The 14,698-nt window shown below is 36.6% G+C and overlaps 1 protein-coding gene across 1 annotated transcript in view; it reads left to right on the top strand.

Annotated features, from left to right (window-relative positions):
• The window catches only part of OTOGL (otogelin like), a 90,048-nt gene that overhangs the window by 38,828 nt on the left and 36,522 nt on the right, over nt 1-14,698 (top strand). The window contains exons 26-29 of the mRNA XM_014312349.2: nt 9,543-9,677; nt 10,131-10,277; nt 11,925-12,044; nt 14,277-14,393. Of these exons, the coding sequence (XP_014167824.1) occupies nt 9,543-9,677; nt 10,131-10,277; nt 11,925-12,044; nt 14,277-14,393 (519 nt within the window). The remainder of the gene's footprint in view (nt 1-9,542; nt 9,678-10,130; nt 10,278-11,924; nt 12,045-14,276; nt 14,394-14,698) is intronic.

Genomic DNA, 14,698 nt, shown 5'->3' with positions numbered 1-14,698 from the left:
AGGGCAGTAAGGTCTTGTGAAATGATAAATTCACTTTTATAAAGGAATTAGGAGTTATGTTATACACTGAGACGCAAAGTCCCTGTATAGATGAATGACATTCACAGAGAAGACATCAGTATTTTTTAACATCTTAAAATTTCAGTTGTTTTGAAGGTTAAAAAAAATCTTAGCAGACAAACTCATCAGTGTAGGTCATGTAAACATTTCATTTTGCTAATCTAAATATGAATGATAAAATTAAAGTCAAACAGTTTCTTACTTGAAAATATTTAAATATCTTTTTTCTTCCATTTTCTTGCTTATTGTCTTATTTTACTGTCTTTGATGGTGCTACATTCTTTCCTCCAAAAATGGGGATATTTTACTGGCAAACTTTTTACTAGTTGCTGTCTGTTTCTTCCACTTAGCTGTTTCATAGACTTCTGCTCTTATGGTAAAATTAAAGTCTTTCTATGAAAAGTGTTGGCTTTTTTATTTCTGTGGTGGTTTTCAGTCCTGCAGCTCAGAATTTTTATTGAGGCTTGTAGGGTCAGTGCACTTGGAGCCCCTCAGACATGTACTTTTCTCTGAAACAGAAGAAAATTTTTTCTCAGAAAAAAATATTCCCCCAAAAAATTATTAGTAGCATTTCTCAGAAAAAATATTTTCTCTGCTTTGGGGCAGATTTCAAGCAGGAGTCAGATGGATAAGCTACCCATCAGAACATCCTCAAATGAGAGGGCGCTCTGTTGCAAAGCTCGTCTGCCTTTTAAAAAACACCCCAAAATCTCCACTGAAGTATTTCCACTAACCTTTGGTTTCCACTAACCTTAGATTATCAAGAAGGTCCTAAAGTACAGAAAGGGATGGACTCTTTTGTTCCTATATCCTGAAAGATGAAGGTCAGCATAACTAAGGCTTATCCTCAAGTATTCCTATTTAATAGATTAGATAGTCTTAAATTCAAAGTATGCGGTAAAAATATTTTCACTTCTTTTCACCTGCCACTGGTGGTTTGAGCATTTTAAAGTCACCTTTTTAAGCTTTTTTGATGAAGTCATGAAAACTCTTTTGAAGCCAAAGTCGGAGGATTATGAAAGGAACTACCATTTTGAGCCATTTGATCAAATAATCAAACCACTATGCCAATTAGAAGTGCAGATGTACCTCTTTTGGGTCAGCAGACATTAAATAAGAGCCCATTTGTGAAGTTCATTTAACAAAGCATATATCAGCTTAGGAACCACCACTATCATTTCCCAAGTGATTCTTCTTTGCCGAGCACTCCCCAGAACTAGATACCTGGACTGCTCTGGGGAATACAGCCAGGGATTCTTTTCTTGCATTCCCCTTATTTTGTAACTTGAAGCAAGTTCAAAGCTCTTAGTAAATTATACTTTTATTAGAGTGCTTAATACAGAGATTGTTGGATGTACTGATAATCTTTTACCCATTATTTGCTGATATATTTATCTTGAGTGGTAAATGTTTTAGATGATGACTGGGCATAAGCTGGAGCAATCACACAGATAGCAACAATTTTTCAATTACTCGTTTGACACACCTGAGGAGTCAGAACTAGGATTTATCCTATGATCCCTTATTGAATATCTGTAATTTTTTATGCAGCTCGTTTCCAACATAATTTTTACCAGGTAGCCAGACAGAAGATCCATGAAATTGGCAAAGCTGTAGAATTAAATACTTGGCATGATCTCTCTCATAGTCTATTTGCAAAATAAATACATTCTTCTTGCTGTCAGTCACTCTATAGAGAATTAAAGCTGCAGGTTCATGGTTAATCAACATTGTCAAGATGACTATTCGTAGTTAAGACAAATAGTTTCTTTTAATAGATTCTGGAGATTTTAATGGGAAAGTAAATAATGTTGAATTTTAAATTACAGATGTTTAAAACTGGACACCAGACTCTAAAAGTAGTTTTCATTTTTTCAGGGAATAAAACTGTACATTGGGTTTCTACCAGGATGCCTTTAATTCTTTAATTAATATATCTAATCCTCAAGTTATATCCCATGTGTAGTTTTATGAGTAAATGATGTACCAAAATATAAACCACTTGTCAAATAATTTATAGCAGTAGTAATTGTGTAGAAATAATGTGTTGTGTGAAAATTTGTGCCCAAGAAAGAAAGAGACTACATTTCAGTGAAAAAACTGTTCACTGTGAATACTTTGCCCTGCTCTAGTTGCAAAGAATACCAACAGTTTGCTTTTCATTAGTCCCATGATTTCAGAGGAAACCTTTTTGGATGCCCTCTTTTTCTGGGTCTCTGGAAGTCCTGTAAGGGTCAATAGCAAGCTCCCTCTGGGAGACATCCCTCTCCATCCTGTCTTCAGCTGTACCTGTTTTTCTATTTATTCTATTCCTTCTGTGAGCAAAAGATCTGATTACAGCTGGCAATGGATTTATGCTCTGGTTCCATTTTCTTCAGAGCAATGATTTCAGACTCAATTACCTCTACATGCCTTTCCGCCTCCACCACCTGATTCTTCAGGCCATTAAATTATGCAGTGAATGAATCACTTTTATTCTCCACCAAAGGAAAGATTTCTTTCAATTTGTGCAGATTAGCATGGAGGGCTTCCAGGAAAGGCTTGGGGAAAATTTTCTTACCATGAGAATGGCAATTTGGAGGTGATGTGCGCATAGTGTGATTCAGAAGCTGGATTCCCTTACAAAGGACTTTGCTATTTAGTGTCCTTCTGCTTTGAATTTCTGATTTTGGGTTAATGTTCATCATCCAAAAGAGCTTTGGCTATACTGACTCCAGAATGTTTTACTCTTATGGTTGCCTGAAAAGGGAGTTCACAGAATGGCTGCCTGGGTTTGAGGGCCTCTGGTGGGTTCAGCTTTGTGGACTGTTGATGATGCAGCACAGTAAAAGATGAGCAAGGCCAGGAATGATGTGCTGCTGTTTCAGAGCTGTGTGTGCAGCAGTAGCACCCAGCCCTTCTCTGTGTTTGGAGGGGTGGGATGCTTGGGCCAGTCACCTGCAGGTGCTGCTTAGTTTATGGCATCTGACTCTGGGTGTTGGTGAAATATGAGAACTGTGAATTCAATTTATTCTGATTAAGGTCAGGATATGAGGTTTGTTTTTTTCTGAATATATAAAAACTAAACTTCAGCAGTGTAAATGAACACACTTAACTTTTTTTATACTGAAAAACATAAAACCTTTGTGCAAGTCTCAGCTTTCTTGCTTCTGCAATCATTTGCTGGAGCTCTTGTCCTTTATTTTCCTTTTGCACTTTATCATTACAACCAACAACAAAATATTAACATTTATCATGCACTTATTAATAAAACAACACTAACAGGTCTCATGTAAATACATGTAAATACATGCTTAGATATTAGAACTAACACCATGAACTGTGCTGCTGATTTGTAATTCAGAATAGTTCATATTACAGAATGTGTCACTTGGAAACAAATACTCAAATGTTTCCAAATCTTCAGCCTTCAGGAGGTCTCATTTTTAATTAGAAAGGGCTTGCAGTAATACGACCTGTGCAAAAGCTAAATCTGGTACACAAGCAGACAAAGTTAAGAAAATGAAACAAAAGGAAATCTGCTTTAAATTATTTTTTCTCAAACCTTTTAATATAGTTCTCTTAAAATACAAAAAAAGAAAATCAAAACTTTTTCAGTGATCTCTTGGTAGTGTTTTCAAAATTAAGAAACGTGGAGTTAGAACAAGGTTCTATTTCAAGTAGATAAAGTTTTTACTGTAATAAATTTTCATTATTATTAGATTAAAAAAATTGTATTTTATTGTTGACAAACCTTCAGAACACCCAATAGCTCTATATTGCAGTAAAATCTACTAGAAGAAAACTCAATGTATGAAGAAAATATTGTATAATTATGTTTTTCCTGTTGTTTGTATATATACATACATACACATATACATACTTGTCATAGATCTTTTTGGAGTTTTTGAGAGTTTGTTCTGCCTGAGATGTATCCTTTTCAGAAGTCACTTTTAAAGAAATAGGCAAGAGTTATCATGGATGCACTAGCAAACATCTGGATATTGTTTCAGGATAAGTCAGTAGCTGGAATAATCTCACTCCTCTTAAATTTTCATCAGTGAATCTACTCAGTCATGTTTGTCTCCTTTTCTACTCAACTGTGCTTCAAAGCTAGAAATATCTCATATCTTACATATGTACTGCAGGGTTCTTTGCCATGTTTTGAGTGAAAATAATCTGCAGCCATGTAAAAGATGTAAAGAAAAAGAAAATTAATGTGCATTTGCATAAGCAATTTGGGTCTCAGGTTGTTAGTTCCTAAATGTTTTTTTTTTAATTTTTGTTTTTATTTTTAATAGTTGTATAAAAATACAAAACATTGGTTGGAAAAAAGTGCTATTACAATTCCTTTCCTCTCTGTTCTCTCTCGTGTAAGAGGATCATCCACTATCTTTCCCAAAATATTTTTTCCTAACTTTCATGTGGATTTCTTCCCAAGGTGAGACAGTGTGTTTCAGTGCCATCTGTTGACTCCAAGCAACATTGCTCCATTGTTTTAATAGCTGTGGGGAAGAACATTTGCTGATACAAATTAGTACAGGATGCAAAACCAGGGATCAAATAAAGTTATGTGGACTGTATATTTAATTCTGGCAAGGTGCAAAGCAAAGGAAGCTTTTCAATAAGAGATGCTTCTTAGTGTAAATTAAAATGAGTTTTGCGTAATTAATGCATTTTCACTGATTATCTGGAGCTCAAGTCCATAGAAAAATGGCACAGGAAACTAATAGAGCAAGAACAAGTTACACGCCAAGGCATTTGTCTGCTCCCCAAAATAACTTCTATATTTATGCCCAAATGCTCACTAAATCTGGGCTAAGATGATTTACTTCTCATGGATCAAGCTCCCTAGAAGTAATAGTTTCAAATGTTAAGTTCCTTCATAAGAAACTCAGAGCCAATAAACCATGACCAAGCTAATTCTGACTTTCCATAAAATCTCCTGAAATATTAAATCTGAACAGAGCTAAGGAATCTCTCTGAAAATATGTAGGAAGGAGGAAGCAAATTCTAGTTTTTAAACTACTTTGTATTTTTTCAATATTTTTAGAACTTTTTGTACTTCTTTTTGTGGGTCTATATGAAAACACCTAAAATATCATTAAAGCAAAAAGAAGATAGGCCTAATCTATCTCTATCCCACTCCCAGGATGTCCTTATATGCCTTTATGGCCGCCCTAGTTTGCAATTTTGTAGGGAATAAACCAAAAGTAATGGGTAAGTCAGGGTATTGATAAAAAAAAATGAGTCTTTACACAGAATAGTTAAAGAGATTTTAATTGAACTTTCAAAGAAATGAATACAGCCAATTAAATTGTCTTCTCCCAGGCTGCATTTTGACAATGTAAGCACATTACATTACACAGAATTGTTATTGGTTAAAAGGGACAGAAAATTTCTAACAGGATATTGAAATAGAAAGTTTCTAACAAAAATAAACTCTAGCATTCCCAAGCACTGCTAAAAAAAAAAAACCCCAAAACCAACACCAAACCAGAAAAAGGAAAGCAGTGCTTTGCTTTTTTGACTAGGAAGAAATATGGAAAAAAAGTGCAGTGAAGTCTAGAAAAAGAATGTCCTGAGAAGTGGGACTGACAATGAGCTTTTGACTGACTGCCCAGAGCTGTGACTCTGTCTTTTCTGTTGCTTGGCAACTCCGTGTTATCACAAAGAAACTGATATTAAGTTGGAACAGGCTGGATATGGTAATTTCCATGGGAAGATACTCTTGCAGTGGGAAAACCATTTTATTTCTAGTTTCTGTCAGCATAAGTAGGTTTCACATGATGAACTGGAGTACATCCCCTGCTGGGTGCATTTTACCTAAAAAGGTAAAGAGTGACTCTGCCTTGGAAAGAGGCTGTGCAGAAAAAAACAAAACCAAAAAATCCCCCACCTTGTTATTCATTAGACCTGCTCCTAGTGTCTACTCAGACATTTCCTCTAGTGGTAGTGACAAAAGCTTGTTTTCATATTTGTGTGGATTTAGTGCAGATTAGAGAGATGGAACTCATTATCATTTATACCATCACATTCCCTAAGAACCCTTGAGATTTGCTTAGGACCTCCCTGTCTTATATAAACATCAGAAGATGATCCTCACTTTAGCTGAATAGTCTTTTCTTTTGCACTGGTCACAGTTAGGTGCTAAGTTTCAACTGCACTTTTATTTCTTCCTTGTTGAAAGAAGACACTGCGTGTGCAGCAGCTACAGAATATTTGAAGACTGTGATAGAAACTGTCATTCAAATTTGAATTTGTCTTGTATGGCTTGGAAAGGCGTCAATTGAGTTATACAGAGAGAACAGCAAGAAAATAATTTTGTAAACATATGTAAAGCAATAAATTTTGTGAAAGCTTAGAGCCATAAGAGACATGTAATCCATAGTGATATTTTTACATATGGGTTTAGGCCTAAGATTTAATTAGAAAAAGAGAAAGCACAGAAGATTCAGGATTTAATACAAAGCCCTTTTTTGTTAAATGTCTGATTTACTCATAATTCTATTGAACTACTAGCACAGTCTCTCTGCATATCTGTCCTGCATAATTCCTAGTAATTTAATACCATCACACAGTCCTACAAGTAAGGAAGTACTTCACATGTCTTCAAGACTCCCTGTTCTGGCTTTGGTCAGCAAAACACTTCCTGGCTCCAAGCTTCTCTGTACTGCAGAGTTAACTTGAAATATAACTCAGTTTGTGCTCTTGGCTCAAATCCCAACCATATACAAAAACCTCTGACTTGAGTATGTTGATGCTGTTCAGCTGAAGTGATTGGTCTGGACTGTCAGAAGGCACAGGCAGCAGCTTCAGTTAGCATAGCTAATATAGCTACCCGCTGCTGCCTCAAGGACTTGTCTTCATTGCCAAAAAAGGTGTATTTTTACTGTGGGGTAATTAGCCTGATTTGACTATCCTAATTTAAAATCAAGCTCCTATTTTCTTTTCTTACAGGGAAGACATTGCTTCCCTATTAACTCAGAATGTCCCTTATTGCTGAGACTAAGGTAACTGAAGAGGAGTGACCTGTGCAATGAAAAGAGTCCACAATGTCCTAGGCATCAAATAGACCCAGAGACCTCAAGTGAAGTCCTTCTTTGCACTGAGCCGTGGTGGCAGTAACTCCTTTTCTCACTTTTCAGTTGCCCAGCCCAGAATGTATCAGCTTGCATGCTATCTATCAAACTAATGAGATTGTCTCCTTTTTAATTTACCACATTGCATCCAATAAATCAGAAAATGCTCTGGGCTGTTATCTGACTCGGAGGGGAATAACTGGCACTCACTCCAGCAGCAGGCCTGGTTTAATTAAAACATAGTGTATTTCCCAATAAGGTAGTGACCAATTTTATTTTGAGTGCAACCTAACACAACTTTACAACAGAATGGAACAGATGAACTTTACCTTGAAGCTTTTGATACTTTTAAACTGACTTCCCTTGCTAAATCACAGAGATCTGGTTTCCTACACCCCCTTACCACTAAGCAGTTAGTGAATAATTTTACCCACTGTGGCTGTTGCCTTCCAAGCTAATTGCTGGCAAGTACCATCTGTTTCCTAAGCCCTGGCATTAGGGTAACATAGAGCTTGCAGGCAGTCTCCCACAACTCGTGCTCATCACATTCACAAGCACTTGCTTGCTGTAGAATATTTTCTGTCCAGGTAGCAGCATCCTCTGGCTTGTGGGCCATGCTAGACTAAGGGTAGCAAAACAGTAGTACCTCCTCTGTGTGGCAAAAAAATACCTCTATGCTTTCCATCATCTGGGGTTGGCTTTGTTTTTGATTTTAGATTGGAAGAGTTTTTTAAAGAGTTTGGTCACTATGGCTTTTATTAAGAAAAAAACCACAAACTTCTTCCTACAGCACACATGCAGTATTTCTTACTGATGAGGAAAAATTACTGATTTTTTAAAATTCTTGAATTCTGATGAGCACAGAATAAATAAGGGTACAAATGTGAGACAGGCAAGAAACAGTTAGGAGTAAGTAGCCAGCAACTTCTGGGGGTACACTGGGCAAGGCAGTGGTACATTGACCACAGGAGGGAGCAAAGCTCTGGGGGAGATGCTGTGGGCAGACACCAAGGCAAGGGATGCCTCTTGTGGCAAAGTAGAGCTCTTCAAGAGCATTGTTGGGAGCCAAGAGTGTTCCCAGGACTGGGGAGATGCTGAGAGCCACCATTCCATCTTGCACACCATGCCCATTAATACCTCCAATTAGTTTCATCTAATCACAGTCTCAGAGAGTATGTTCAAAAGAGGGTGGGAGCCAGAAGAGTTTTAACAAGAAGAGAACCTTTTTTATTCCCAGCACTACCCAAGTGTCCCATATAAGATTAGGTTAGTCAGTGGGTGCTACTTGTCACTTTCAAGATGTTTATTTCATGTCTGTCTCAGGTTTCCGATGATTGTAGAACTGAATTTACTCAAAAATTGAACCAGATTCAGAAACAGTGTCTCTATTATCAGTGGCTCATATTAATGTTATGAAGTTAACTTTCTCAAGTAATTTCTATGGTTATGGCTGCTTGTTGATTTGAAAGGATTGGTACAGTAAAGAACAGGGAAGTAAATCAAAATAGAAAATAATAGGAATAACTCAACTTCATTTTTTTTGGTGGCAGTGTTAGCAACTGAAAAGACAGTTCATCTCCTTTGTTCAGGTAAAATCTTAGCATGGGGAATTACAAGGTGAATGTGTGTTTCCCTCAGGATACAGAAGAACCACAGAAGCTGTAGGTGAATAAACTGATGTGTTGAGCCAAGGTGCAAAGGTGATATTTTTGTGCCTAGTATGCAAAAATAATGAATGGGCTGTAAAGCCAAAAGGTGTGGGATTGGGGAGGCAGTACATTCGAGTTTGAAGTACTAAAACACCAGTAAATCAGGACAATAAAATATTCAAATCTTCTAAATGTTAAAATAACCCCACCCTACAAACAAAAATATTGGCAGAAACCTTTACCCCCTTGAATAACATTAAGTATGACTCATAGTTTTGTGAATTTTGATGTGTGATGGCACAGAAACCATTCTATCTATTACTGACAGATGGAAGATTTCTTGGTTTTAAAAACATGAAAACAGCTTGGTCTCATGTACCTTGGTTTAAAAATAAAGCTCTTTTTATAGCATGTCTCAATTTCGACAACCACACTGTGCCATAAATATTAGCTTCCAAGTAAAAGCGTATTTTAAAAGCCTAAACCAGACTCTTATTTTAGGGGTAGCCTGATCCTCTGAGTTTGTGAAGTCTTCAGCAAGAGAAGCCACAGCTGACCATAATGGCTCCTTGTGTTTAACTCTAAAGTTTGTGGGTTCAGCTTTGAATTTAAAAAGGCATTTCTTGATTTGGTAACTTGCTTAAATTTAATTTCAAACTTGTGTAAATTCTAAAGTTTTTTTTTTTTTTGTGATGGTAAGCATAGAATAAATCTGCAGGAGTGAAATGCACTTGAATATATCAGTAAAATGATTTTCTTCTTAATGTTGCAGAGCACAGATAACTCAAATATATCTATAATTGCTCAGAACAAAAAGTGCTTTGACAATGATATTGTTTGCTCAAAGAATGTTTTCATCACTGTTGGAGACACTGAGATTTACTTTAGCGAACCTTCTGAGAAGCAGGTTAGTTATTTTCTTTCCTTTTTTGGTTGCCATTTAAGATAAGCACTGCAAATTTACAGCTCTAAAGGAGCATGTTTTTGGAAAGCATGTCTCAGTCTGAGTTAACGTAGTACAAGTGTTTAGGCCTGGATAAAGCAGCAGGTCCCAGGACACACTTTTTTTTCCCCAGTATTTTTTTTCAAGTTCTATTTGTCATGCAAAGAATATTGCCCAAAAGTTTCAAGGAGTTGAAACACACTGGCATTTATGAGTTTCTTTCCAGTTTGTTTAGAAAGAGAAACCAAAGTATGAAGCAAACTTGAATGACTGAAAAGACAAAATATCAAAGTATTAAACAACAGTTCTACTAATATTGTTGATTCAGCTATATGCTAAAATATTCTTCAATATATACTCTGCTGTTATCTGGTAGCATTACTTTAGTAGATCTTAATTAATATTAATTTGTGTCAGAAGACCCTAGGGGCACAAGAAAACAAATCTAACTATCAGCTCTGGAAGGCTGGATATTATACTGTGATACACTTTCCAGAACAGGACATTACAATTCTGTGGGATAAGAAGACAATGATGCATGTAAAAGTTGGACCTCGATGGAAGGTGAGCAGAAATATAAACCCAAGATTTTGTGAGGATTGTCTATATTCCTAATGTCATCTTTTATTGAATAACTGTGACAGTCTTTTTCTTCAAGACTAGCTTTCCCAGTGATATAACTTGTTCAGCTGCTAGTATTTCCCAGGTAAGAAGAGATGGAGAAAGCAGCTTCTGAAGAGGAGTGGCTTACTCTGTTGTTCAATACACTGTAGCTTTGGAGATATGCAGTGATTCAGCTCTGAGTCAAAGATAATTTTGGGGGAAGGGAGGGGTAGTTTTTGAGTTACCCAGTTCACTGCGTGTTTTCATTGGCTAGAACCAATGTAAAAGAAACTTCCATGCGCAGTTCCATGCCCATGGAGGATGGCAAGTTTGTAGTACAGATTGTATTAGACTGACATTGGAACTGCAGCCTGGGATGTAGTAGAGGCTTCTGAGATGAACAGATGGAGTCACATGTTGGCTTTAATTAAAAAAGACAAAATACAGAAAAAGATTTAGGAAAAAAACTTACATATAAACCTAATTGATATATCGTGACAGGATTCAGTCATGATGCAAGGAGGGATTCAAGGCTCCTTTTTTACCCAGTTGCTCTTTTCCATTACTATATCATCTAACTTGGTGTCTCTGCAACTTCAGTCATTGTGTGCAGGCAGAGTAACCATACCAGTGCAATTCAGAATTACATTACTCTTTGTTTCAAACATGAACACGTGTATGAAGATGGAGCTTATTCAGCAAAAGAAAAAAGAGCATGCTAGGCTAGAATACAGTATCAGATTTTTTGAAGTGTAAGTCAAAGCTATAATGACCATCTAATATGGTTTTAGAGCAAAATTATTATAGGCTTCTGTCCAAGTAGCCATAAAATACTTAATTCACCAACAAGTTGATTTATCAGCCATCAATACACATAGACGAAAAAAAGGTCTTCAGTTTTTGAGTAAGCTAGCTGGGAGCTGAGTTCTACAGGTTGCATTTAGGAACACAAATACTTCCAGTTCTTTCTGTTTCCAATGACTGTTTCTTCCAGAGGCTTCAGTTCGGTAACATGTCTGCAGCAGACCTTAAGAAAAAAAACCTCATTAGTGTGAGACACATCACCCTAAAAGTCCAGCTCTACTTTTTACTGTTGTGCAGGAATGTCTATTTTCCTATATATTTGTATATGTATGTATGCATACATAGTTTTTCCATCAGCAGCGTATGCCCAAGAAAAGAAAGTTGCAGCTGTCTCTTTTATAATTACTATTACAAATGTTCTAGCTATTGTGAACTAAAATTAGAGGCAGCAAGTTTTAATGACAACAACTAGCCAGCCTTCACAATCATGATGTAATTCACCTAAACTTTTGACTTTTGGACTGGAATCACTACTGAGCTTTCAGAAAAAATATTACTAGATTCCAGTCTGTTTTCACAGGCAGGCAGTTAGGACAAGTTCTGGAAAAAAAGGAAGAAAACCACTGATTTCTGTTAAAAGATATTTGCAATATGGAACTAAAGGCATAGCAGAGTGTCAGATATTTTCAAAGGATAAGTCAGATTTACATTCACCCTTTTTATGTAAAAATTTATATATTCCATGTGTGTAATTTGTGCCAATTATTGACTGTAAGTTTATGAAAAAATTCTTTTCTCTTTCAGGGAAAACTGGCAGGCTTGTGTGGAAATTTTGACAAATATACTTCAAATGATCTGACTACATCAAACAACATGGAGGTGAGAAATGCACAGGTGTTTGGAGACAGCTGGGTATTAGGACAGGTAAGTCCCATGTCCAACAAGAATGTAGAGGAAAAAAAAGTTATCATTTTAATTTGTAAAAGAGCACATTACAAGCACATGATGTAAAGGTATTTTCTAAAATTATGGTCACTGTATAAGAGGATATTTTAATTTTTGTGTCTGTAGATATGAAATGTGTTAATAATATCGTATGTCATAGCAAACAGATGCAGAATTTAAATGATACCAAACAATCTCTTTAGGGAAGGATATGTTTTCCCCTGTCAAAGACAATTATAGCTGTCTGCATTTCAGTGTTCTACCAAGTTGGGTATACTGCTTCTGGTATTTTTGATTCATCCCAATTTTCAAAACAATTGTAATTTCTCTGGGGTTGGAAGGCATCAGGATACTGAAAGTAAAGAGAATCTGAATACTGGAAAAAAGAGGCCTGGAAGAGTTTCTTTCTAAACACTGATAATAAAATGAAGATTAATTTTAGCAGCACATTGTAAACAGCGTAAACTGACAAAGCAGAGGTGGTGAAGGGATGGGCAGAAATGGCTCAGAACAGCAACAGGCACAACCCAGTATAGAAACTTGGTTTCTGAGGAGAAGGTAGGAGGATGCTGTAGGGAATGAATGCTTTATATCACCATTTGGTATTATAAATGGTTCATAACACACATTTATGGTCCAACTCTGGTTTATAACACAGGAGAATAGGTATTTCATTAGTTTGTGCTGAGAAGATGTAAAGTTTTATAGCCTTGTGGACCTCTTGAAAAATCATTATTTGTAATGCACTCCCTTTGGATGTCTATCAGGACGAGTTTTTAATCTGTTCTCTCCTTGACACAGCAAGAAATTGACCAAATATCTCTCACCTCATGGAAGAATGCTTTGGAATAAAGATTTTCAGGCTTCTCTGCCTCAATATCTCCCTTTGGATATATTTTATTCTACATAAAATGTTTAAATTTCATAAGCAAGCAAGGCAAATGTGTAGAGTTATACTGCTCATCTAGAAGGTCCTACATAAACAAATGTGTGAATACTTGATATTAAGTTCATGAATTTTTCCTTTTCAATGTATCGATTCAGTGGCTCCCTTAAAAAGGTGTATGGTGTTAGCATAGCACATTAACTGGTAGGATGTTAAGACTTGCACCTTACTTTTTGGTGGCGATACATATCTGTAAAATCTCATGTAATCTCCTGATCTCTATGTCTGCCAGAGTGCTCAGGATCTAAGTTCAGCTTTGGTCTTGCTGGTTGGCTGTGCTCACACAGACTTGGCACTTCATCTGCCCCTGCAGTAGGCCTTCAGGATTTTTTCAGAAAGGACCTTTGGCCTATTGTAAAGATGTATCCTGGTCACCATTTCTGAAAAATCAAAATACTTTAAAGGGATATTTGATAGCTGGAGGCCTAGAATCCAGCTCTGCTACTGGGAAATGTGCTTGTATTAGCACTGTGAAGCAGGAGATGCTTCCAGGGCTCCTCCTTCCTGGGAGTGGCAGCACATATCCTCACAGCAGTGTCTGAGCGCCTGAACAGGAGGGCAGCATATGTGGGTGACTGCACTGCAGCTGAGGCTGCTGTGGGACACCCCAATGATGCCTGTGCATTCATTGTCACACCCTCCTGGTGCATTACACTCACCTTGCCTGCTGCACCAACACAGCATGGTTTCAGATGGACTTGTGTTCTCCAAGCTGTGTCCCTTTCCTATATTTTTCTGTTCTTTTTTTTTTCTTTTTGAAGAGATCCTAGAAGCGATGTAGTTGTATCTCACCCATTTTTTGAGTTATCATGATGAACTTTGACTCTATATTTTAATGAGTTGTTCCCTTCCTACCGCTGCTTCTTTATTTGAATTTACAGGGCTAAAGCCATCTGTAGTATGACTCCATTTAAAGTCAGTGAAAACCACCCAGGATGGATTTGGACCACGTATTTGTTTGTGATGTTACAGTTGGTTGCTTTGGTAATGATTATAATGTGTCACAAAGAAAACATTTTGTCTTTATGCACTGAGCAGACAGCAGGAACATTTTAGTGCTTTAGAAAAAAACAAAAAGTTTTTTTTTAGAGCAAATGTTTTCAATTATAAAAACAAATCAAGGAAAGAAGATGGAGAAGATAGAATTGAAATTTTTTATTTTCTGATTATGAAAGTGTTGAATTATATGCTACTATGATGTACCTGAGTCTGTGATAAACACACCTACCTATAAAATATTTGTGGGTTTTGTGCTTGTTTTTAAGTGTAAGAGCCCAAATGAAACACTGAGACCATGTGAAGTACATCAGAGCAAGTTCCCTTATGCAAAAAAGGAATGCTCAATTTTATACAGTGATCTTTTTGCACCTTGTCGCAATGTGGTAAGTTTATTAAATATCCAAGATTGCTCTCATGAAAATAATAAAATTCCAGTAATTAATTTCTTCTTGCCAGTACCCTCAGTCTGAATGTGAGGATACAGAGTAAAGCCCTGCAAGTATCTCTGTGTGGGTGGGCTATATTTGTGCAGAGCTCCTTGTTCCTTTCAAGACTGGAATCTAAACATAAAAGTGGTAACAGAGTTGTGAGTTAGTCTACTGAATAATCAAGGTTCTAGCCTCTTTAGGGTTTATTTATACCTTTTATCTATATAGGTAGCTAAGTTTTACAAATTGTAAATTTGTAT

Source organism: Geospiza fortis, unplaced genomic scaffold, assembly GCF_000277835.1.
Source record: "Geospiza fortis unplaced genomic scaffold, GeoFor_1.0 scaffold166, whole genome shotgun sequence".
NCBI lineage: Eukaryota > Metazoa > Chordata > Aves > Passeriformes > Thraupidae > Geospiza > Geospiza fortis.
Note: the sequence above shows the minus strand (reverse complement) of the source record. Positions and strands in the feature narration are given on the sequence as shown.